At 31.1% G+C, this 25529-nt stretch overlaps 1 protein-coding gene across 2 annotated transcripts in view; it reads left to right on the top strand.

Moving 5' to 3' along the window:
- LOC136981319 (pantothenate kinase 3-like) overlaps positions 1–20111 on the top strand; it is a 38315-nt gene extending 18204 nt beyond the window's left edge. Inside the window, exons 3-10 of one of the 2 annotated variants that reach the window (XR_010881679.1) lie at positions 2917–3092; positions 7264–7437; positions 7650–7894; positions 11376–11552; positions 12858–12981; positions 14524–14649; positions 15826–19831; positions 19862–20111. Coding sequence is in view for 1 of the 2 variants with exons in the window: in XM_067277631.1 (XP_067133732.1) it covers positions 2917–3092; positions 7264–7437; positions 7650–7894; positions 11376–11552; positions 12858–12981; positions 14524–14649; positions 15826–15879 (1076 nt within the window). In the remaining variant the exon portion in view is untranslated. Of the gene's footprint in view, positions 1–2916; positions 3093–7263; positions 7438–7649; positions 7895–11375; positions 11553–12857; positions 12982–14523; positions 14650–15825 lie in introns of both variants that reach the window. The other variant, XM_067277631.1, reaches the window with a different exon arrangement.
- The last annotated feature ends 5418 nt before the right edge of the window (positions 20112–25529 follow it).

The following is a 25529-nucleotide window of genomic DNA, read 5'->3' as shown; positions in this document are numbered from 1 at the left end:
AATTCGAACGGTGCTGGGCGGAAGGGTGAAACGTGACACGTATGTTGTTTATTTCATGGGCAACACTGTTCTGGCGGTCTGGTGGGGATGACTTTTAGTTCTCAACCTGAAGGCGGCCTCGGTGGAGGCCGAAAACATTAGTTGGTTCTCTATCGTATACAACACTGTGAATGGTTGTAGTCTGTCTCTCTGTGTTATGCACTACAGTGTTATTAGAAAAAGTCGTTATTGTGTTTCAATATCAAATAAAAATAGAAAGGAAAAACAGCTAATTAGGGAAATTAATGATGGAAATCTTTTGAAAATTGTTTTTGGCCTTTATTTCAACCAGTTTCAACTTTTTTGAAAATAATGTATAATACATAATGTTCCAAATACACAATATATATTAAACATTTACATTTCGAGACAGATTTTTTTTTTTCCTTTATATTTTTATTTAATATTGTTCTTAATTCTCCTTTGGAGATTATCTAAATTATCCATAGCTTTCTCAGCAGATAGTTTAAACCACATCAATTCACCAAATCACCTAAATTTTGCTGGGCCTAAACCTTTTTATTTCACTATTTTCAACTTATTTTCAATATAGGTAATCCTCATGTTTTAGAATAAAATATAAATTTAGATTTATATTGTAATTCTAAAACCCGAGGATGACCTATATTGAAAATAGGTTGAAAATGTTTGTGAAATAAAAATTTGTGCTCAGCAAAATTTAAGTGGTTTGATGAATTGATGTAATTATCTAAATGTTTGGGACCATTGTGTACAAGAGCATATATGTGTATTAAATATTGCTATAATTCATTCTGTTTGGGTGTGATTTGTTATGTTCAATGTATTGAGACTATTGAAGATAATTTTTTACTTGCAATATAATTAAAGAACACAAAGTCCAATTCCTTGTAGCTTTAATATTTTCCTTAAGTATTGATTTAGATTTTTGCAATAAAAAATATTTAATGGAGAAAGATCAAGGACATGTTCACTTCCATACTTTACAAAATCATCACTGAAGAATGAAACTGTACATTGTTATGCAAGAGATCAAGTCTCATTTTTCTAATATTGAAATCCTAGCTGGAAAACTTCAATTAAATGATTCTAAACATGCATGTTTAGAATCATTTAATTGTAATTCACTATATTATTGTGAAGTGTGCGAATACCATACACAAAGAAACGGAAAGTTTTAAAATCAGAATCTTTAATTCGCGTAACAGGATACAGGAAATTTTGTGGGATGCCAGCAAAAAAAATCTCTATCCCCGACAGGTATATATATTAGTATAGTTACCGACAATATAAAGAGAATACCAACATAAGTTTAAATCTCACCACGATTCTTTTCTTTTTTTACAAAATAACCAGTCTACTAAGAGTAATTAAAATATATGTATATCTTACAACTAAACTTATAATTAATTATAATTAATGTAGGACGATAGATAAACGTAGAACAATAAAGGAAAGAATAGAAAGAAAAAGAAAGGGGTACCCAAATATTTTGGCACTATTCACAGTGCTATATATATTGAATGGATCACTTCTTAATCACGAAAAATGTCAATTTCTTCTCTAAAACATGGATTGCTTAGCAGACTTGGACAAAAAAGTACTCTTGGACATTTTTACGATCGGGATTTTCCTTCTTTCCCTCGTACCTCTTTGTCGTCGCCACGCAGTTCCAAAAACATGGTGGAGAGCTACCCTTTTGCATGTCTTTCCTCTCCCAGTCCTCTCCAAAGAATAAACACTTGGTCCCCATTCTACCCTGAGGGCCGCATACTGTCCCATTGTCCTGAAGAGACCACCTGCTGTTACGCCGTTAAGCACCAGTTGGGGGAAAATTCCAGGAAGGGAAGATGATAGTAATAGGAAGAAGAAAGAAAGGAAAATATATTTTCTAATATAAAATTAAATACAACTGGCAATAATGTACAATAATGGCATTTAGACACATTATCTAGCTAGACAAATTATTTCTGAAAAATACCTTTTGCTTATCAGCATTACTTTAGTTTTTGATTTTCAAAATTGAAATTGCACTGGAATTTCATAAAGATATTAAATTTTTAAGTAGTTTATCTGAAATGAAAAATAAATTGAAACTTGTTGAAAAATCAAGTATTAATTTTAGTACATAAATCATAGATTTAAGCATGAAAGGTTTTCAGACATTTTATTTTATGGAAATATATATAATTTATTTTCACTTATAAATAAATATTGAATATTCAAACTGTTTGTAGTAATTAATCTGTAAAGTCACAAATAGGAATGCTAAAAACAATTGTGTCAAAATAATCTGTAAACTTCTAAATTTGTGAAATTATCTAAATTTTTTATGCTTTTATAAGAAGATCCCCCCCTTTTTTTTTTTTTAGATTAATATAGAATACTTTCCATATACAATTTGTTCAAGCTAATATTAATAGCAGTTCCTTCCTGACTGTTTATAGGCTAGAAATTAATTTATTTTGAAATTTGGTCTAAAATATAATAAAGTTTCAATATTTTAATACGGTTTAAAATAAATACTGTGAGTTATAAATTTATTTAAATAGCATAGAAGAAATTTGGCATTGTTTGATTATAAAAATTTAAGTTTCTGATTTCTTGAAACTAGTAAACATTTATTTCATTGATCAATGTTTTTGATTTCTTAAAAATTAGTTGCTGTAATTTTTAAGAATTTACTGAAGTAACGAATCAGAAAATGTTGAGATTGTTACAAAATTATTAGTTTTGATTTTGGATTATTTTATTCTTGCGTATAAAAACCTTAAGATCGAGTTTAGTTATGCAATTCTTATAAATTTCTTTTAATTTTACAATGTCTTCTTTTAAAATTTAAAATAAAAATTAAATATTTTAACATTTAAAATTAATTACTTTTAATGAAATTTTCAGCTATGCCCTGGTTTGGTATTGACATTGGAGGAACTTTAGCTAAAGTTGTTTACTTTGAACCTACTGATGAATTATCCAAAACTGATTGTGATTTTGGAGATTTAAATAGAATTTGTCAGTTTCTTAAGAGCAGAGCTGCATATGGTAATACAGGAAAAAGAGATATACATTTAGAGGTAATGATTTAAAGTTTCTAGTCATTTAATAATAATTAAAATAATTTATGCAGAATTGAGTTTTTTTTTGTTTTAATATTATAAAATGAGTTTATGTAAGTTTCTAAAAAAGTTTAGAAGTGATTGGAGTTTGTAAACTTTTAAGTGTGGAACAAATGAGTCGATGCAGTTGCTTCGATGTGTATATTATAGAGAAACTGGTTTTTATTTCGTGTGACTTATCTGTTCAATTTCGACTAAGGCTGACAATTGCCACGGAGTGACAATCGACTGGATGTGAGTGTTGCTATTCACCGAACAAAAATATCATAAATTGAATATGCTCTTTCTCGAATGAATGCATACATTTTTGTTGAAAAAACTTGCCTTAATTCCACTACTGGGCAATCCACAATTGCAGGTAAATTTGCTTTGATGTCTAAGAAGACCAGTTTGCTTCAATATTGTTTCCATCAGGCATAAGCTTTTTTTTAGTAATTTGCTATTGGTCTTTAAAACAAAATTATAGTTAGATTAACTGTTTTTGTATAATAGTTATATGGGATCATCTGATTAGGCAATGCTATTTTTATACTTTTAAACTACTATCCCATCTCTATAATTCTCTACATCGCTGTTTCACATACATATTATGTAACTTTGGGGATGGGTATCTTCAATCAATCTCTTTTATTGTACTAAGGAGTAATACACAACACAGAGTAGCAAACATTACATTATTTTATTAATAATATATATAGCTTACAAAGCAGTGACATAAACAGCATGGTTTGCTATGCAATACTTCAAATCGAAAATAAATCATTTTGTTATCCAGGTATTAAGACCCTAGCATTACATAATGTTTTGTGAATACTCTTACATTCTTGTAAACGATTTGTAACTATTATCTGCAAACCCACCTACATTACATAATTTATGGAGGGTCCTGTTGTAGATGAGTAAGTTTTTATATAAAAATATTTAAGTTATTGTTTTCATATCAAAGTTTTAACTTTTATTATTGATCTAATATTTTCTTAGATTCATTAACATTAATATCTAATGTTTTGCTTTGAGTACAAATGATGTCTATTGTGTAAGTTGACAACATTTGGATGTAAACAGATGTGAATTCAGTTTTCAGTTTTGATATTAAATGTTTTCATAATGAATAATTTCGGACATTCAAAAAATACATTTCAAACAATGAACCATATTTGATATGTTGTTATGAAGGACTTTTATCACTGAATCTAACAGCTTTAATGCTGCAATCATACTTAGAATCAAATGAATCATCAAGATGTATTGAGAAACCTCAATCTAAAAAGAGGAGAAAATTTATCTGTAGAATGATCATTATTACTCATGATTAAATAATGTTCCAAATATCCTGCTTACTTATTTTGTTTGATGATGATTCATATTCAGAACAGCCAGATATTGAATTAAATGACTTTTGAAACAGTGCTTAAATTTAATCCTACATATTTATATAATTAATTAGCCAAGTTCTAGCCTGAGAGTTAGCTATTATTTGATTTTTTAATATAATTTGGGCTTTGTTTTCTATCAAATGTTGTACTTATTTACTGTCTTTAGAATTAATTAATTATAAATTAAGATTTAATTCAACTGTACATTTTCATTCTTATTAAACAGAATTACTTTAATTTTATATATACTACGAATGATAGTCAACATTTCTAAATCTTAATTTATATTATAAGCTTAAGGACGACTATAATAAACAGTTATGCAAGAAAATAATACATATAAATAAATAATAATAATTCACTTATTTTCAATATAACTATTTAAATAATTATTATATAATAGAGAAATAAATCTAAACCTATACCAAATTAAAGATAAAATGAAATAAACAATAACAGACATTGTAATTGAAAGATGCCTTGAAAGTTGGCAGAAATTTTAAAAATTTCAAGTATACATATAAAATTTAGAAAAATTTTAAAAGTATTTAAATAATGGAATGGTTATGATATAAATATCTATTAACCCAATTTTTAGATCAATGCCAATGATTGCCAGATTACATAGGGCTATAATAATGATAAATTTTATAATTAAATTAATATTTTAATAATTAATTTAGATGGGCCAATTTTTTTCTTCCACAGCCAAGTGGAACTTGAACCCACAACTCCTGCTTGCCATGTGAACATTTACCAGTTGGGCTACCTGGACCTCAGTCTGGTCTTTGTCTCCAGAACTATTATTTTACAAAACCATATTAATTACTCACGCCGTTGTAGTTGTTGTTATAAAGGGTTAGCGGGATGTCTGTTATGTAAACTGACTTTGGGGTTGAAAAGAAAGAAGGCTGGGAAGAACTTAAGATGGAGAAAGAAAAAGAAAGTTTGATTGGAAAGTGGAAATGAAGAGGAAGGAGCTGCATCGGAATTTATAAGGATCAAAATTATACAAAAGTTACAAAAATGTGATAAATACATAGATATTTACAAGAATGGATGGGTTACAACATAGAAAACAAAGAACAAAAAATTCATTAAAAACAATAAACAAAAATAATAACAGAAATAAAGACAAATAACATTGCAGTGAAAATAACAATAAACCAAAGCAAGTTAGGAGGGCACAAAAACTTCACATACAGTCAGAGGTAGATGGGCAACACAATGTCTTGGTCTTGTTCCCATGCTGGGTGATACCAAAAGAGGGTTTGAAATGTTTATTATTAATCCTCTCGTGAATAGAGGGGAAGAATTTGTAGCAGTGTCTACTCGTAGTTGAACTGTGCCACTCTTCCTGCCATAGCCTATTGGTGATGTCTTCAATATTTTTATTGATGTATTTCAGAGAGATTTTACTGTAAGTAACTTGTATTTGAATCAGTCACCCTTTTAGCCAACTTGTCGGCCTGTTCATTGCTATCATGGCCCTTGTGGGCTGGGATCCAATGAAAAGTAGCATGGTGTTTGGTATGAATGGCTTCAGCGATTTGGATAAGGTCTAATGCCAGCTTGGAGTTGGCAGTTTTATTCTTGAGAATATGCAGTGTAGCTCTGCTGTCTGTGAATATTTCCATCAGTCTTGTGTAATAGTTGCTATTTTTTTGGATGTGTTTTAGAGCATTGAACATAGCCCACTTGGATGACTGTGCAATAGTTGGCCATTTTCATGGAAGCTTGGTAAGTTGTACGGTTATTATTATTTTTAATTATTATCCCATTGCCAACTCCTTTAGTCGTGAGAGACCCATCAGTGTAGATTTTCCAGTAGTGAGTATTGTTTAGTTTTCCATAAAAATCCATTTCTACCTCATAACTTCCAATCTCCGCTGGGTTACTTGTCATTGTTGTTTTATCTGAGATGGTATCAATTTCATTACTATATATCTTTTTAATAAAGTCAGTATTGGGAGGAAGGTCACCATTCTTAATTTTTAAGTTATTTTCTTTTTCATTATTATTTTTTAGTTTCTCTTGTAATATGCCATTCCCACCTTTACTCTTTGGCTTTGAGGTGGATAGGTTTAATGTTAGCGAGTACCAGAAGACCCATGGTGTGAGTTTAAGGCCATGGGCATGAAGTTGTCCCCAGTCAGTGCCGTAAGTAACCAGTATGGTTATATCTAAATTAATAGTTCTGGAGGCAAAGATCGGACAGATGTCCAGGTAGGATAGCTGGCAATGTGTCTGCATGGCAAGTGAAAATTGTGGGTTTGATTTCCACTTGGGGCAGGTTCTTTCCTACAGAACCTTCTAAATTAATTATTAAAACATAAATTCAATAATTCTAATTAAATTAATCAGAAGATGGCACCTAATACCTACCTCTAGGCTAAATTACATGACATTTTAATTGGTAATTAGTAGCATTATTATAGCTCGACAAAATCCTGCGATAATTTGGCATTAATGGTTATATAATAAACTACTTCATACACACTTGGCATCATAGTAATGTAAATATTTATTTATTAAGAATGCTTGCTTTAGAAAGCAAGATAACTAATTCAACAAGAAACATTTGCATCCTGAACTACTGACATCAGCTTAGAATTCATATCAGTTGAATACAAAGATCATTTTTATTTTAAAATGTAACACAAAATCAAACTTATTGGAATTTAATGGTGGTTCAAACACATTTTTACAAAACATTTATGATATATATTAATTGTTTGTTTTTATTATTGTAGATGAAAAATGTATGTATTAATAAACGAAGAGGAACACTTCATTTCATTCGCTTTCCAACCAGTGCAATGCATTCTTTTTTAGAATTGGCAAAAAATATGGGTTTCTCAAATTTAAATACAACTGTATTTGCTACTGGAGGTGGTGCATATAAATTTGAAAATGAATTTCAACAGGTAAAATTTTTATTTGAAGTTTGCAAATTTAAACAATTTATATAATGAAAGTATGTGGAAGACTCTTAGTCTGGATTTTCATAATACTTTTTATTAAATTTCATTGGTTATTTTTTCTAATAATAAATCTATATTAAAATTAGCAAGAAATTTTAATATTTGAAATATTTATCATACAGTATTGAATTAATATTTAATAAATATTTATTTAGATTACAAGTATGGAATTGCATAAATCTGACGAAATGGATTCGCTAATAAGAGGAATTCAATATGTTGAGGCTAATAATTATAATGAATGCTATTATTGGAGTATGCCCTTAGATGAAATAAATTGTAAAACAGTGCGATATGATTTCAGTGACCCCTATCCATTTTTAGTTGTAAATATTGGTTCTGGAGTTAGTATTCTGGCAGTTACCGCTCGTAATCAATATAAAAGAGTAACGGGTACAAGGTATGAAAAATTATTCATTTTATTTTAGTTCTAAGATATTTATTAAATTATCTGTTGTATGTAACATGTAATTTCATCAAAATTCTTTAAAATTTCTTATCTCAGGAGTAAATTTTGATTCATACAATGTACACTGCAGGGTTAGTTACGTTGACTAATTTTTGGTGAAACCCAGTTTAGCTATATTGTAAAAATATAGCTTTGAACATATATATAATATAAAATATATATATATATATATATATATATATACATACATATATATATAAAAATTTTGAACATAGGATATATCATATATCTTCCTATTTTTTTTACAACAAATAATATTTAATAGTATCAAGTATAATATTCAATTTGCATTAAGCACACTAAATCAATTAAAAACATACAAACGACGATTACCAAAACCCTAAAATTTTTAAAGAATATTTAAATCTAATAAAATTTAAGTCAGCCGTAGGTTAATATAACTTATATCAGACAAGATTCCTTTGGACATCAAAAGATTAAACAGCAGTAGTAATAATAAATTGAATATTCATAAACTTGTATCTGTTAATCATATTAACAATAAATTTATTTTCATAAAATGGAAATTTTTTCAAAAACAAAATGGAAAAAACAGTAATTCTATATTGAATGAGAATTTACTCTTGTATAACACGAGGTTTATTTTTATTTTTTATTGCTTCAAAAACCTAGGTCATCCTATACGTGCGAGCAAAGGATTTTTTGCCTTTTAGCAATAATTTTTGTGACTGTAATTGCATTTTTTACTGGATGCTCAGCCTATGGTAAATGACCCAGATAAAAGTATTTTATCTGGGTCATTTGAATCATTCTTGTGTATTGTCAGGAGTAAAGATGAATAGCAATAGGAAAAGCAAAACTTTTGAATTGAATTCCAGATTGAAATTCCAAAACCACATGGGAGCATGATTCAAGTTTTAATCCATTCCCACATGAAAACAGATTATTAATCAGAATTCAGAGAAACTCAACAGTCGAATCCATTCTCCGTCGATTACACTTAAGAATTGTCAAATAAGGTTCCCGATTTGTCCAGCTTTAGATGAACAAATTATATTGTTGATTTTACAAAATTTTTCCTTAAAGTTTAAAATGCCATATTTTTTGCAGGACAATGTGTGCATTTATGTTCATTTGATACTTTATTTGTGATTAAATGAAACAGATTTATTAATACAATTTTAATTTTTCTTATTTTGATCTTTAAAGTCACACCTCGTCCTATATGAGAGATAGCCTTACACACGAATAAATACAGTATATTTGTTTCTTAAGATAAATTATTACTAACAACCAGTGGTGATATACGAAATAGTTAACAAAGGGTTCGCTAGCATAAAATTTTTCTCTGACAGTCACTGACAAACGAAATGGAAGTTTGGGCTAGAAATAAATACAATACCTTTTCTTGAGATATAGCTAATAATCAGTGGCATAATTGGAACGTAATGAGCCTTGGGCGAAGACCAGGTAACAATAGTATATTAGTGCTGTCAACCTTTTTTTTTTTTCTTTTTTGGGCAAGAAATTTTTCACACCAAATGGCACTGCTGATAATACACAGATGTCATCATCTCTCGTAATACAGTACCCTTTTTATTTCGCTGTCCATAGCCCGACACATCTACCACAGCCATCTTGTATTATCTTGCACGCATGGGATTGTGGGATCTCTCTTATGACTGGATCTAGTTTCAAGAACTCTTGAATCAATCGTGATTAAATGTCGTTTCGGTCAAGATTAAAATGGTCGAGAGAGATCGCGCCAAGACATAGTCCCCGACCTTGGTCATAATCTAGATTGAAATGCTCGGTGCAAACGGGGTATAAAGCTCTAGTTTAGTAGTATTACAGAGTATAATACGTATATTTTAATATATCTTTTAAAAAAAACAAAACCACTGAGGAATGTTACATGTGTTTAACAAGGTTCGGGAAACTGAAAATTTTAACAATGGGTTCGGGCGAACCTGTGCGAACCCGCTGAATATCACCACTGCTAACAACCAGTATCAAATGATAAGCAATAAGTAAATTTAATTCAAAACAAATTAAATTTCAACTGCTAAATTTAATAAAAAGTCAAACTGAATAATGAAATTAAAGTATTAATATGGATATTTTTTTTCATATTTTATAATTTATACACTATAGATTTTGGATATATTTTATATTGGCTCAAAAACAACATAAAGGAACAAAACATCCTAATGTCTATCAAATTTATTTCACAAAAATATTAAATTTTTAATTAATCATTCATAGAAATTTAAAGATATACAACCTTCATTATTACTCTAGCATTTTTTTTTTGTTAGTAGTATCATGTCCATTTTCAAATTATAACTAAAACAATACACCTAAGTGATTTATTATTTCAATTTAGGTCTTCAAAGATATTAAAAAGAAATACGAAATCTTTTTTCTTTTGATAAATTTTCAAAATAGTACTTTGCCTATACTTTTGTTCCATAGATTATATCAATGCTAGAGATAAGGTTATGATTTTATAGTTGATCATCTTTATAATTAAACTGTAACAACATTTATATTTATTTCAGAGGATTCACAGCCATACTTTTATATACTTGTTTATCATGTAATTATTAAATATAAATTTATTTTAGTTTAACAACTATAATAATTTATCATTCATAATTATTTTCATGGGAATTTCAGTCTAGTACATATTTTTTGAGAAACCATAGAATTGGCTTATTGTTATCAGTCGTCTAATTTAATAGGAATTAGAATATTAACAAAACATAGAAGTTAAAATACTCTGATTTAAAAGTGAAATTTTATAACTATTTCAGTTACAATTATTACTTTCATATAAATAAGCATTAAATTGCCATTTTGTGACGTCATTTTTAACATATGGCTGGTAAAGCTCAATCATTGTGTTTTAAATGCTAAACATTGTCTTTAATAGTAATTATAGGATAGTAGTTTAAATTACTGACTTTTGTTACTTCATTTATATGATGGCTGAATGACTATTAATTAATAATAATAATTAATGGTTGAATTACAAGTAATTTGGCACTAGAGGCACCATCTCTCCCTAAATTTAATATAATTTGGCCATTACAATTATAATCAATAAATCTTAAAACAATTTAAAATGTATAATTTGAACATCTTTTTAATGTTAGATTTGATATAATAAGAACTTCCAGCAATTGTAGACTTATTTACCTAGCCTATTTAACATTATCAGTTATCATATCATAAATGTAGGCAAGTCCAAAATAATTACAAGAAGTGTATTCTATTGTAATTATTTTGAATAGTAAGTTTAATAATTATTCTAATATATGTTTGAATAGTAATAAAAAAGGCTGCAATCAAAAAGGTTTTATGAGTAGTTTATTTTTTTGTATTCTATTGTATTTGACAGTTTGTATTATTTTTTATCACGGAACTTTTACACAGTTTATTATTTTAGTTTAGGTGGTGGCACATTTTTAGGTCTATGTTGCCTATTGACGGGATGTGAGACATTTGAAGAAGCCATCGCTCTTGCCGAAAATGGTGATAACACGAATGTGGATAAACTTGTTCAAGATATATACGGCGGTGATTATACTAGATTTAATCTCAGGGCAGGAACTGTTGCCAGCAGGTAAAGTAATTTTAAACTTATTTTTTAAAATTGAATATTGATATGTTTATATATGTAGAATATGACATTCTTTAAAAAAATAATTTAATTAATGTAACAAAACAGATACTTTGAATGATGATATAAGGTTTTTAAAGGATATTAAGGTTCAAATAGAAAATCTTAATTCTAATCTCTATAATCAGTTAGTCAATCTTTATTGACTTAGAAGAAATCCTTCCTTATGTAAGAGGAGATATGTACAAAATACAGAATAATGAAAATACAATGTGTTACAAAAAAATGGTATAAATTATAAAGACACAAAAAGATTGTTGTAAATAGTACAAACATTATTTAGAAGAAAGTTTCATAATTTCTTTAAATATTTTTAAAAACTCATAACTTTTTTGGATGATTTAAAATATTACAATAAATTAGTTAAATTATATTTTACTCATTTAACTTATTTTGTTATGTCAATTTTCTAAAAAATGCTTTTCTAAAATTGCTATTTATAAATATAATATTCTAAATAACAATCATTATCTGGCAAGAACTGCCAAAAATATTTTAATCTCAATCTCCGGTATAATTTGCATTTTAAAAGAAAACGTGATACAAAGTTTGGTTCTTTACATTCAAAACAGATTTTTTGAATTAGTTAACAATTTTGTTTTAAATAAATTTAATATTCATTATAAATCTCACTAGAAGTATTAAAGCAAAAGACATCACAATGTATCTTCTAGTAGAATAGATGATGGGCATTCTTAAGAATAAATGAATACCAAGAATGGAAGATATGTTTACTTTGTTTCAATTGTGTCAAAACGTGTCAACTCCACCACAAAAGCACATGGGGCCAAAAAGCATAGAGATGATATACATCTGATAGATCAAAAAGATTAAAACTAGCAAAAACTAAGCAATGATAAAGAATGAAACCATTTTATAATTTTATATTTCTTTTTTGATTAACATTTGTACAAGCTCAAATTCCAAATAGTTGGATTTTGAATTTTATTTCTCAAAAATTTCTTACCTGAATTAATGATAATTTTTAAAGGAAGTATGCCCATTTCAAGTCTGATAATAAAGCCTGGAATTGAGTGATTCAATTTAAATGACAACTTCAAAAATTGAATTTGAATGCTCCTTCATTCCAATGGCCCTGCATGCCAATTAATTTAAAAAAAAATTTTATATGTATTACATAAGTGTGTTAACATATGTTATCACACACTTATTTATAATTGTATGATCTCTTGTGAATAAATAAATTTCATGTTAGGGAGCTTTATAATCTAAAATTTCCAATTTCAGTTTTGGAAACATGATTTGTAAAGAAAGGCGAGCAGCTATTTCCAGAGAAGATCTTGCAAGAGCAACACTTGTTACTATTACAAATAACATTGGATCTATTGCTCGAATGTGTGCAATGAATGAGGTAATCTGCAAGTGTATTGATTACTAATAAATTTATATGTACTATTAAATAAATTTTAAGTGTTAGTTTTTAAAATGATGCTCATCTAATTTTATAATAATTGTAAATAAATTCTTCATTCTATAGTGTATTAAGTTTAGTATAAATACAATATACAGTGCACTTTCACTAAATCAAACTGATCTTTTGTTTTATTTAACACTGAATTCTGCAGCCAAAAACAAATCGTGAATTGTATTTAAAAATATGAGGAATTTGAAAAATTAATATTTATTAGAATTTGTGTATATACAGTAGAGCATTGATTATCTGACTTAATTGGGGACTGGGGTTGGTCGGATAACTGAAAAGTCGGATAATCGAAAAGTATGAAAAAATACATTATTAGTATAGTGTATTAGGCCTGGTTTAAATACTAGCCTCCCTTTCATGGTCGAGCCAGTGCTGCCAGCTAAAACATGCAAAAATTTAACAAAAATAATATGAAAGTAGCCAAGACATAACCAAATATTGTAGCGCCACATCACTAGTGGACATTTGAATTTGCCGACTAGAACGCAGTTGGTTAATCGGGGGTCGGATAATTGATGCTCTACTGCAGGGGTCCCCAACCTTTTTGTACCTAAGAGCACATTCTAGAATACCAGCTGGACGGCGGGCACCATTTATTTTTTCAAGGTGAATTTATATTTGGACATAGTTAATAATACTTACACATAATGTACAGAAAACATTTAATTCCAAAAATGTAATAAAACATACACAAGACTATTAACAATAATTTTTACAAAACAAGTAATTACTAAACAATGCATACAAAATCTACAAAGTATAAAAATTCTTTATAAAAAATATAAATCTGAAAGTAAATGTGATTTTTGGCATTGCATTTCATTGGCCATTGCTTTGTAATTAGGAGAGTATAATGATATTCCTGCTCATAAGCAATCGTCAAGGTGTTCATCTGTAAGTCGTGATCTGTACTTTGATTTTATGATATTCAGAACGGACTGGTTTATTTCATTTCAGGTATGGGAAATTTGGTTGGTGAAGATTTGGCACGAGGGGAAAAAGAGACTGGTTGCATTTCGCTTTGTGCTTTTATCTGTGTTGGATGCCATTTCTACTTTTGAGTGGTTAATCATTAAAAACGAAAAAACTTTTACATAGCATTTTATTGAAAACTGAAATATTTTTATTTTTATCGTGGTCGCACAGTGGTGGGCACACGTAAAACTATTGGCGGGCGCTATGGTGCCTGCGGGCGTAGGGTTGGGGACCCCTGCTCTACTGTATTTAAAAATTTTTAGTAATCATATTTAACTTTTTTTGTTATATATAACTTTGCTGATCCAAACAACCTGTATCCAAACTTGTATAAATATTAGTCCAGATTAGCAAGAGTGCACTGTAATATAATAAATAATTCTAACTAAACTGATTGGATTGACTTGATTAATCTTAATTGAAATAATTTAATTAAATTTAATTATTAACCTAAATATAAAATATTCGTTTTGATAAAATCTGATAATTTTTTAGGGAATTCAACGTGTTGTATTTGTGGGAAACTTTTTACGTGTAAATACAATATCTATGAAACTTTTGGCTCACGCCATGGATTTTTGGTCTGGCGGAACAATGAAAGCTCTCTTTCTAAAACATGAGGTTAGTATTAAATGATATTAATTTTGCTTTCACTATTATTTATTAAATAATTAATTCATTATGGTAGTTTGTGTATTTATTTATTTAAAAGTAAGTATCAGAAACAATTTACTGATTAAGTACTTCTTCTAATTACATTTTAACTTCATCAGTGTACGTTCGGCCGCTCATCTTATTGTTTGTTTTTTGCAAATTGATGGTAAAAAGCAAGTTCTCGAAATTAAAACAAACCATTGTTAGCATTCTCCTTTCGAGAATGTTTAAGCTTAAATAAGAAATATTATAGCTTACATAAACTTCAGGTTTTTAGTTACTATTTGAATTCTTTTTAAGAAAAAAACACCCATTAAAGAACATTCATACATTGTATATCTCCATGAACTGTTTGTTTTTCTCTAAAATAAAATCGCTGTTCTAAAAGACAATTTTAGACATTTTAATACAGAAAACATTAAATTTAACATGACAAAAAATTTAAAATAAATTAAATTCTAATGAATGAATGCAATTGAATGAAGTCATTAAGAATTTTGTTTTTTGTTTCTAGCATATGAATACATTTTAAATCCAAATAGCCTTATATCCTCATTAAATAAACTCTTCTAATGTTATTGTTAGAACAAAATATTTAGTTAAATCACCTAAAATAAATTGACAATTTTTTGTAAGTTCTACATTTCTAATTAAGTAATATTAAATAGTAAATTGACAAGAATTTAAAAATAAATTTTTTAATAAATTTCAACAGCAATCCATTGAAGCGATAAATAAATACTATCATTAATGAAAACACAAGCTTTTTATATCAATTCATTTGAAATTAATAGTTAAGATATAAATAACAAATTACTGCCACAATGAAACCACAAAAGATTATTGCCAAAATAATATAAATTACTCATTTAATTAAAATGATAATGTTTAGAGAAAAAATTGAATACAACAGGAAAACTTAATTTTGGACAAGAATTATTACTCCTAATACAAGATTACTAGAAGAAAAATGAAAATCGCTTCTATAAATGTAAAAAATATTCTGTTAGCAAGTCTATTACATCTTTAGCTTCTATAATTATATTATTAAATTTGAAAGTTTTAAAAATTAAATTAATTATGAAAATAAATTAATACCATTAAGTTGCATTTGAATTATAAAATAAAAATAATTTTTTCCAGGGTTATTTTGGTGCTGTTGGATGTTTAATGGAAATGATGAAATATTCCATGTAAATTTTTAGCGACAAAATTAATTCCTTCCAATTGTATCTACCTACTCACATTCCAAAAGCTATTACACAATGACTTTCCAGAACAACTTGGCTCATTCTGGATCAATTAGTAAAAATTACTCAACCATCATTTAAAGAAAATATATTTATGGATTTACTTTTAAGAGAAGACTTTTTAAAATATTTTATACTTAGTGTATTTTGACTAACTGTACAAGTTTTGTGATTTAATCTTTACTTAATTTTTATAGACAAAATATACATTTATATATATATATATATATAATTTACTGTATTTTCTGGTCAGTAATCTGTGAATATTTACATGCAACATTTTCTACAAAAATTTTGAATTTTTAAATCGTTTTATACCCAGCGCATAAATTATTTGATGTGGAGATATGGTATTAACCAGTAAATATAAAATACATTTATTTTAATTTGAGAATGCTAGCTTTTTTACATTTTTATGCTACATTTTTTTAAAACTTTCTGTTCTGTGGCCAATACCAGGGCTATTTTTTTACATCCATGGTGGATTTTTGCCAAGGGGAACATTTATATCCTATTAATTTTCTACATTTATCCCGTAACGAAAATTGTCAGGTAAAGAAATCCGAATTACAATTTATCATTAGCATTTTCAAAATATGAACAAACTAAACTTATCTGACTAATTATTTGAAAATGATGAATAGGTAATTAAGAAATTAGCATGTTTTTTAATTGGGTAAGCATTAAAAGAAACGTGTATAAATTAATTTAAAGTTTCAAAAAGGAAATTTGGAAGAAAGTAGTTTCTAAAATTGAATGGCATTTATGTTAGTTCTTAGTAAAGCCACCATTAAGCATCACATTCTAATTTAGGAATTATACCTAAAAATTGGCTCGGTTAATTTGAAGTTGGAAGAATATTATTTGGAATAAGGATTTGTTTGTTGTACTATTAGTTTGAGTAAACGGCAAAAAAACATAATTTACTAAAAGTGTATAAAGGGAAGTGACATTAGAAGACCCCTCTTTGGGACAGAACTTCAATCTTCCTATCACTCTTACTAAAACATTTAGTTATTCTCCTGCATAAGTCTGGTTTTTCTGGGAACCCGAAAAATATAACAAACGACAGGCAAAATTGAAGTTAACCACGTTCGATGTAATTTACTACACAAATCTAAATTTAAAAAAAGATGGTTTACGATTTGGCATTTTAAAATGAGGTGTTGCGGAAATATTTTTCGTCACATCCTCGTATTAAGTGCGTTTTTATAAACTATGCACGGAGTTGGGAATTTCTTTGGTAGTATTGTACTAAAATTGGAAAGATCAGGCTTCAGACAGTAAGTTTATAATTGAATATTGTTACGGACAATTACCACGTATTATATTTGCCAACTTAAATATTGCATATTTTTTTCATACAAATCGAAAAGCTAGCATCTCGATACCCATTAAATTTCCATACGTTCGAGGCCAACCAAATGGCCACTTGCGGTAAAAAAATAATTTAGAACGAAAGCGGAAACACAAACCAGACCAGAAGCTACGGTATCGTTAACATTTTCAATATTATTGTGGGTGATCGAGGATACGATTGTTAGTATTATTGTATATACATATATTTATAATTAGAATTGTGATAGTGTATATTAAACATATTAACGAGATATTTTGATTTAAAGAAAAGACGGGATTCCTTCTAAATCAATATTTCCCCAATCCTTTCGGCATTTCTCTAGTGTTCCGGGTGTTTTAAATAAAAGGTTTTTAGTTATCACTCGTTCGTCGTTTAAACCCATATAAGGTCATGGGAGAGGGAACTGCATAATTTTATAGGATTTACGAACTTTATTTATAGTCCTCGGCACTTTTACTGTCCCGGCCTTGTCATATATAACAGACGGAAAGTATCGGAAGGGTCAAAAAACCACCCCCCGAGATTTTTATATTCCTGGCTTTAGGGACCTAGAAATGCAAATAAATTCGGGGATTTTTCTGTATGTATGGATGTTAATATGTGGGGGGTCACGATTTCGTTTACCCTCTTTTCAGCTTACTAACTCCCGTGCTTTTCGTCGAAAATTTCTGAAATTTTATAGGGAAGCTTGCTTATGGGATGCTACTAAATTTTAGTGGTTGAAGGTCGAAGGGGTAGGGAGATACAGGAGTGCAGTATCTCCTGTAGGGTGGGACTAAATGACGATTTTATCGGTTATTAGCATTTACAATTTTTTTTATAAAACTCGTCCCTAAAGACGAACCCATGGGTTTCCCAAAATATTTTCAGTTTTTACAAAAGTTACGGACGAATAATAGAGGATAAAGTAGTCGTCGGTGGTCGAATCCACTAACGAATAATTAGAATAATTTTCGATTTATTACCGTATTTGAAACGGTAGTTGCCATCGGTTCTAATCGCATTTATGGAATTTTGCGTTAAACGGTAAAGGATTTTTCCCACTTTTATTAAATTTTCGCTACTTCTCCTTCAGGGTTTGAGGTGCAGAGAAGCGCGTACCATTAGAAAGCAAAAGAATTTCCTTCGGAGCTTGGTCTTTTTATTACACCGTCGTACTTAATTTGTCGATTTAACAAATATCGGTCTTAGAGTAAAATTTGTTTTGTTTTTTTTTCCTTCAATTAACGCATTTTTAGCGTAATACGCGAAACTGTTTGTCACCACGCCGGGCTGCAATTTTTAATCGTATTTTAAATTTGTTTCGTTTAAAATATACGCTCTCCGCCTCGAATTAGTAGTGGCTGGTCCCCGTACTTTTCCGTTAGCAACGGAGTGTTGCCGCTCGTCTATCTGGCTCCTTTCGGGGGAAAGTTTTGGATGGAAATAGCGTGATTTCCGGTTTACACCGGAAGTTTGTATATAGTTAATCGGGGACTCCCGCTAATTTGATTTATGTAACACCATTCTGTAGATGAAGGAAAGACGGACGACGGTGGGAATTGATAGGTCTATATTTTTTTTCAAATTGCAGCCCGAAAGGTGTATATAATATCGCGTGCTGAGTATTAAAAAGGACCGGTAGGACCGAGTCTCCGAATTTAAGCTAGTGACCCGCGTTAGCGTTAGCGATCGGACGACAGTTTTTTGTTTTTTCTTGTTTTAATACGTTGTAAACTTATAATCATATAGTATTGTTCGATTAGCAATTCTTTAGGAATTTTTTTAGTTTGAGAGGCGGATATCCCTGGGCTTTTCCAATAAAGTTAGTAAAATTTCCCCGGATATATTTTCGAAAGTAAGGTATTTAGGTGGAAAAAAAACACCGAAGTCCGAAACCGCTGCGAATTCTCGTCCGCGGTTTGGGTTACGATTTACGGAAGGAATCGACGTCCGGGGTGGAGTTTCCGGTTATAGAGTTTGAACGGGTGGAAGAATGCGCCGGTCCTTAATGGAATTCGGATCTTCTTTTCGTTATAACGAGGTACGGTCGTCTAGAGCAGGGGTGGCCAACAAGTCGATCACGATCGACCGGTCGATCGCCAAGCCAATTTTGGTCGATCGCTAGCGATGTCTTGACTTAATGTATTATATTTGTAACCGAACGCAACTGTATGCATGCAGTTATGACTCGACTCATAAGCAGTGAGTGCACTTCGTACTGAAACAGTGTATAAACATAGTATGTATTTCACACTTCCCCCCCCGACTTAGACTATTCCTATGACAACAAGTCGATCGCGACACATTTTTACGATAAAAAGTAGATCTTATGTGCACAAAAGTTGGCCACCCCTGGTCTAGAGGACGCGGCTGCCGAAAACATATCCCTTTACCTTTCGACCGGACAGAGGCGAAAATAGTTTCCGTCCGATCGGAGTTTTAGCGGCCCGCCTAACGGTTTGTTTCCATCAGAACGGAACGTAGGGAATATCGGGAGAGAGTGGTTCCGTTATTTAATTTCCTCGTCTAAACGGAAATCCACGCGTTTTTAATGGGAGTGGGGTGTTCGCCACTCCCATTTCGTAAGACATAACGCTAATTTTTAAGTATAGTAAAACGTTTGGGCAAAATTTACTGTGATATTAAAAAGACAGACGGATATCTTCCACCCGGTTTAAAGGGAATCTCGTTAATTTTTTTATAAGTTTTATATTTGTTATAATAAAATATTTTTGTAAATATTTTCGTATCGTCTATCGATACTCGTAAGACCGATCGGATGAGGTTATCTCAGGATGTACTGTGATAAAATACAAATAAAGTTAGTATTAAACGGAGTGTCGTTTCCTGTTTTCTTTTAACCGCCGTTTAAAAACCCTTAAATTCCGTCATAATAGACGGACCGGGCTAAATGCTAGTTTATATACGCACGCCGAGATTAACATTTTTTCCAAATCCGGGAGGTCCGAAGACGAATAAACGAAATTTTTTGGTCGAATTTAAACACTTTCTTTTTAAGGACGTCGTTCCTCCCTCTAGTTAAATACGGTTAAAGCGTATTTTCCGAGCGGAAAGAAAAGTTATCGAAATTTGATATATCCGGAATCTGGCTAAACCGGCTGTATGACTAATATTCTAGGACCTTGGATCGAGGTGACAGCCTACCGCCGTGGGGAACTCGGGATTAGGTGGGGGGCAGGAGTCCGTCCGGTTATGTCAGGCCCGTCCCTCACCGTCCGGCCGAACCCATAATGATCCTGATAAGAGTTTAAAAAAATTAGTTCCGGAGTTGTTGAATATTTTTCTGCCGAACGCCCGCTGTTTTAGGAACACGTTTGGTATTTTGACATCACATTTAGTTGCGTCTTTCATTTACGCTATCCGAAACGGACCGACGATGGCTGCTTTTCGTTCCAACGCATACGTCGCTCGTCGTTCGGCAGACGTAACTACGTAACTGCTATCGATCGAAACGCCTTTGCTCGGTTACGATTGTCGAATCTGCCGAAGGCAGCCATTGCTAATATCCGACGGCCATCCCGTTCAACGGACAGTAAAGCCGCCTAGTGAGTAAAGTAGGAACATCGAAAAGAGGGATTAACCGTCGACGTTATTCGAACAAGTAACCGTTTTCTCCAAGTGAAAATTTGCCCGTTTATGAATTTACGGATACTTTCGAAAACTACTAACGATAAGAATATTATAATACGCAAGGTTTCCTCGTAGTTATCGTAGCATATGCCCAGAAAATTACGATATTCAACCGAACAAGCACGTCGCCTGCACCGTAATTCTCTACAAAGTAAAGCCGCTGGTGCTCCTATTTCGGACATAATTTTTATTTAATTAAGAAAATATCGTTCAGAAAGCAAAAATACGAGTGGCAAGTGCTATGTGTCACAGTAATCGAGCGAATGTAATATATATTTTTGTTTTGTAAGAATTATATTTAGTTTATGATTTTGTTACATTTTTTGCCAATATATGGCGCTACGTGTAAATCAGAAAATTGGATGTAGATAGAAATTAATTGGTTTACAGAAATTCAATAGATATTTTGGGATGGAACGTACGACATGATCTAAGTTAGAAGTATTTCAGCGGAACTACCGAGTTTCGTAGCAATTGGTCAAACGGCCTAAGAGTGTATAGCGAAACAAACAAACATCCTCGTATTCATATATAAATTACATGATTCCTTTATACTTATGAAACAGTTTAAACAGGGAATCCGTGCTCTTCAATGAAAATATCTTTAGAAAGTTTTAGCATTTTGCAAATGTCCCTTACATCTGTGTTGACAAAGTTTCACAGAGAAGATTAAGACAACTGTAGTGTTTATATATCCAGTGTACCAGAGCCCCTTTAGCCGCCACTAGAAAGCATCGAGTGACGTTTCCACTTCCCAGGACGAGGACCTAGGGGTTGGATTTCGGGAAGCAGTGTTAGTGTTATGTGACGGTGTCGTTTACTATAACGAAGCGTGATATGTAAATGATTGGATGCGACGAACAAACTAAATAATGATTCAATTGTGAATGTTACGGCGAGGGGTGTTTGTAAGGATGTGTTGTAATGAAACCGTCGAAATCGTTTAAATAACAAAATTCGTGCTTCTTCGTCCTCAATACAGGTATACCACGAGTTACGTCGTTCCCGATTATACGTCGTTTGTCAAAAAAGTATATGGAAAAATAAAAATCAAGTTTAAGTCAGTTTATTCGACTTTAAATCCGTCCGCCATAAATATTGAAGACGTAATATCACTAGAAAAGCGTTGAAAGCACATAAAATCATATTAAAATATGTACATTTACAGTAGATGTTAATATAATCATCATAAATCCTAGGAAACGAACCATGAAAACATCTGTTTCTGTGTTGTCGTCTTATTTAGCGGTCTTTTAGTGCTCATTATTGGCGTTTCCTCCATTATTGGCGTTTAGTTACGACATAAGTCAAAACTACGACTTCCGTCGTAACTACACAAGTAAATTCGACTTACGTCGCCCCTCCTGAAACCAATTACCGACGTAAGACGAGGTATACCTGTATAGTGCAGTCGTGGACCGAAGACCTCGATGTCTTTCTATCTTTTCTCCACTCCTCTGCGAACACCAGCGTTACATAGACGACGACCTAAGAAAAAGGACCGACAATCTTGTCCATCAATTTGTTTCCGGGTTCTAAAATTCGTTCCGATTAATGGACTAATACCTACCTGGCACCGAGGACAGCTTATTGCTCTCCAAACTGGGTCCGATGGAGCGTGTAATTTGTGGTATACCTGGCGTTATCCTGTAATAAAAAATATCGTAACTATATTAAAAATCCTTGCATTCGAGCTCCCGGGTTGCACGTCAAACGAAAGCGTGCTCGCGGGCACTCGAAACTTTAAACAATAAATTGCGGTTTTACAATACAATGATTGTTTCTGTAATAATAGCATTCGAAACAATTATTAAATTTTCAAGTCAACTATGATTTATTAATGCTGTTTTTCATTTCAAAATTACTGTATTTCTATTTATTATTTGAATATTAGTTTGTCTTCATACAGTTTCAAATACCTGTCGGCAGCTTATATAAATAACATAATGTTTGGTGTGGTAAGCCAGGTGAAAGGAGAGAGAAGAAAGACCGCCGATATGATTGAGTTATTCATATACTAAATAAGAAAAGTTTCATTTTAATTTGCAGCTTGTATTTCATGGCGGCGCAGAAAGGCGCCTATTATCAACGGAAAGGTTTGATTTGAATAAAATTAAAATTAATTTTAATGGATTTTTTTAAACCCCTGTCAACTACACGAAACTATCGATAGTACGCTCTCATGGGTTTTGAATTTACTCGCGATCAGCATTGATAGGGGCGGTCAAATATGTGTAGCACGCAGGCGACTAACAGTCCCAAAACATGTCCTGGTGGCGTCGACAAGAAGAGGTCAACATCTGCCTCCCACATATTGTAGTATTTTCCATTATCAGAAATTGCTTGAACGACAGCTACCGTGAGAAACTAAATTCATTCCACATTAAATAAATGTTCTAAAAACTGAAACATGAGAGAAAATTTCCTCGGGCTACAAGTATTAATTAATCATACCATTTATCTTGGTTTCAAGGCTGATCACCTTAAGCAGGTCCTACTGTATTTCTATTTTCTTATAAAATTTCAAATTATATGTCTGCAAAGACTTCAAGTTTATTAAACATTAACTAAATATCTGATGAAAAATATGCTTCTTCCGAAATTCGTTAAAATTTTATTTTAAAAAATTAGTTTATTTTTGCTTAAAATTTATTACTTTATATAAATAAATTATTAATTCTTGCTGTATTCATTAACATTAAGATAATTAAAGGGGCAGGATTAACTATATACAGGGTTCCTACTCAAATTTTTGTTTGAAATTCCATGACATTCCCTGACCAACTTTGTACGAATTCTCGGACAGTACAGCACATTGACAAAATAAAACAGTATACCACTTACTATGCAAATACAGTATGCTTTTGCTCCTTTGACCTTTTAGTCAGATATTTTTTCTAATTAACAGTTACAGAATATATATAATTGCCGAATAATTAAAATTAAAAATAAAATGTTCTATTAAATTAATCCACAGCCATAAATCTATGTGGCTTTGAAAAAAGTAAAAAGCCATTATTTATTGATCCACGTACAAAAGTATATATTTATTGAATTTATCTCTTAAGAAATTTCCTGGACTTTATGAATACAATTCTGATTTTATTAATATTTTATAACAAAATCACATAACAGATAGCGCCACACACGATTCTATTTATTATTATATCGTAGTTAAAAACAAAAGTTATTTTCTAAATAAAATCTCACAACAGCCGTGAAAATTGCGCAACTCGTTGCCGGGTTTTTTGACTGTGAAAAGAAAATTAAATCGTTCGTTTCGAGCAGTAGGCCCATCACTTTTCTCCATTTCCATACAAGAACAACTATAACATTTTGATTCCTTGGTGTAGAATACGTACACGATATTTTCTTTGGGGCAGGTAAATTCATAAAATTCGTTTATTTAATATATAAGTCACTTTGGTTAACGTTTACATAACTAAACTAAACGCGCATATTTCATATAACCAACGTCGGATGACGTCAGATAACAGCTTTTAAAATGGCGTCGGATATACGAAATACATATTACGAAATTTAGTAAAAATTGCGCTGTCGGTCAACCGGAGAATACTGGACCAACGAGAGGAATGATTTGTTCTAGTTTTGGGAGTGGCGAGGTAAAGATGACGTTCGATTATAGAAAATCTTGCTTCTAACCCCTTGTGGAGAATGGAAACCGAAAGCGGAGGGTGGTAGGAATCTCTCGATCCCAATCCGTCGTCATTCGAGCGATAGAAACGTAAAAAATGCAGATATTTAGCCTTAAAATTCAAAACGAATCCATTACGACAATCGCATTCGAATTCGTTAGGCGCTTTCTAATCTCCATAGAAACGGCAATTGTTGCCGTTTCTATGCTATGGAAACGCGTATTGTTGCAACACGATTTTGCGTCACTTTGCACGTTTTTCGCTTGCCAAACGGACGTGTGCGCTCTTTGCTCCTGTTTTCGCTGTATTTTTGCCTTTTTTCAGTGTGTTTTTTGCTACCCGAAGTGGTTTTAAGAAGACTTTTGGACGCCGACATTACACCAAGTAAGATTTTAATTAGAATTTAGCTAGTTGTAAAATTTTATTTTCGTTTCGTTTAGTCCAACTTTCGGAGACGACATCGGCCGGCATATTTTCGGAGACGACATCGGCGTTTAAATCTTGTGAATTTCTTTCTTCTTTTTTTTTCTTTTCTTTATTTCACTCCGTTAATATGGAGATTCTGGCCGGATCGCCTTTTTTCCGAATCTTGTGAATTACCATCCGAAGCGACTTTTAACCGAGTCGCCACATTGGAAAGAGACCGAAGCGCCGAAAACGGATTAATTATTTGCTTATTGTCGTAATTAATTTATTTAAATTTTATGAACACGGTCAAAGAATAAGGATTATTTATAGAAATTTAATTAACAATTACTTAATACTAACTTTAAATACGAATTTCATCGTAATTTAAACTAAAATATACTTTGGGAACATTGATGTACGGAGACCGTATTCTGAAGCAGAGGATGTTCCTTCGACAGGCACAATTGCGGGTCAAAGACGGCCGTCTACGCCGCGAGATTAAAGCCCGCGTAGGGCGAAGACTGAAGACACAATTGCGGG

Source organism: Centruroides vittatus, unplaced genomic scaffold, assembly GCF_030686945.1.
Source record: "Centruroides vittatus isolate TY-2023 unplaced genomic scaffold, ASM3068694v2 contig_751, whole genome shotgun sequence".
NCBI lineage: Eukaryota > Metazoa > Arthropoda > Arachnida > Scorpiones > Buthidae > Centruroides > Centruroides vittatus.
The sequence above is the reverse complement of the archived record's forward strand: the minus strand, read 5'-3'. Positions and strand labels throughout refer to the sequence as shown.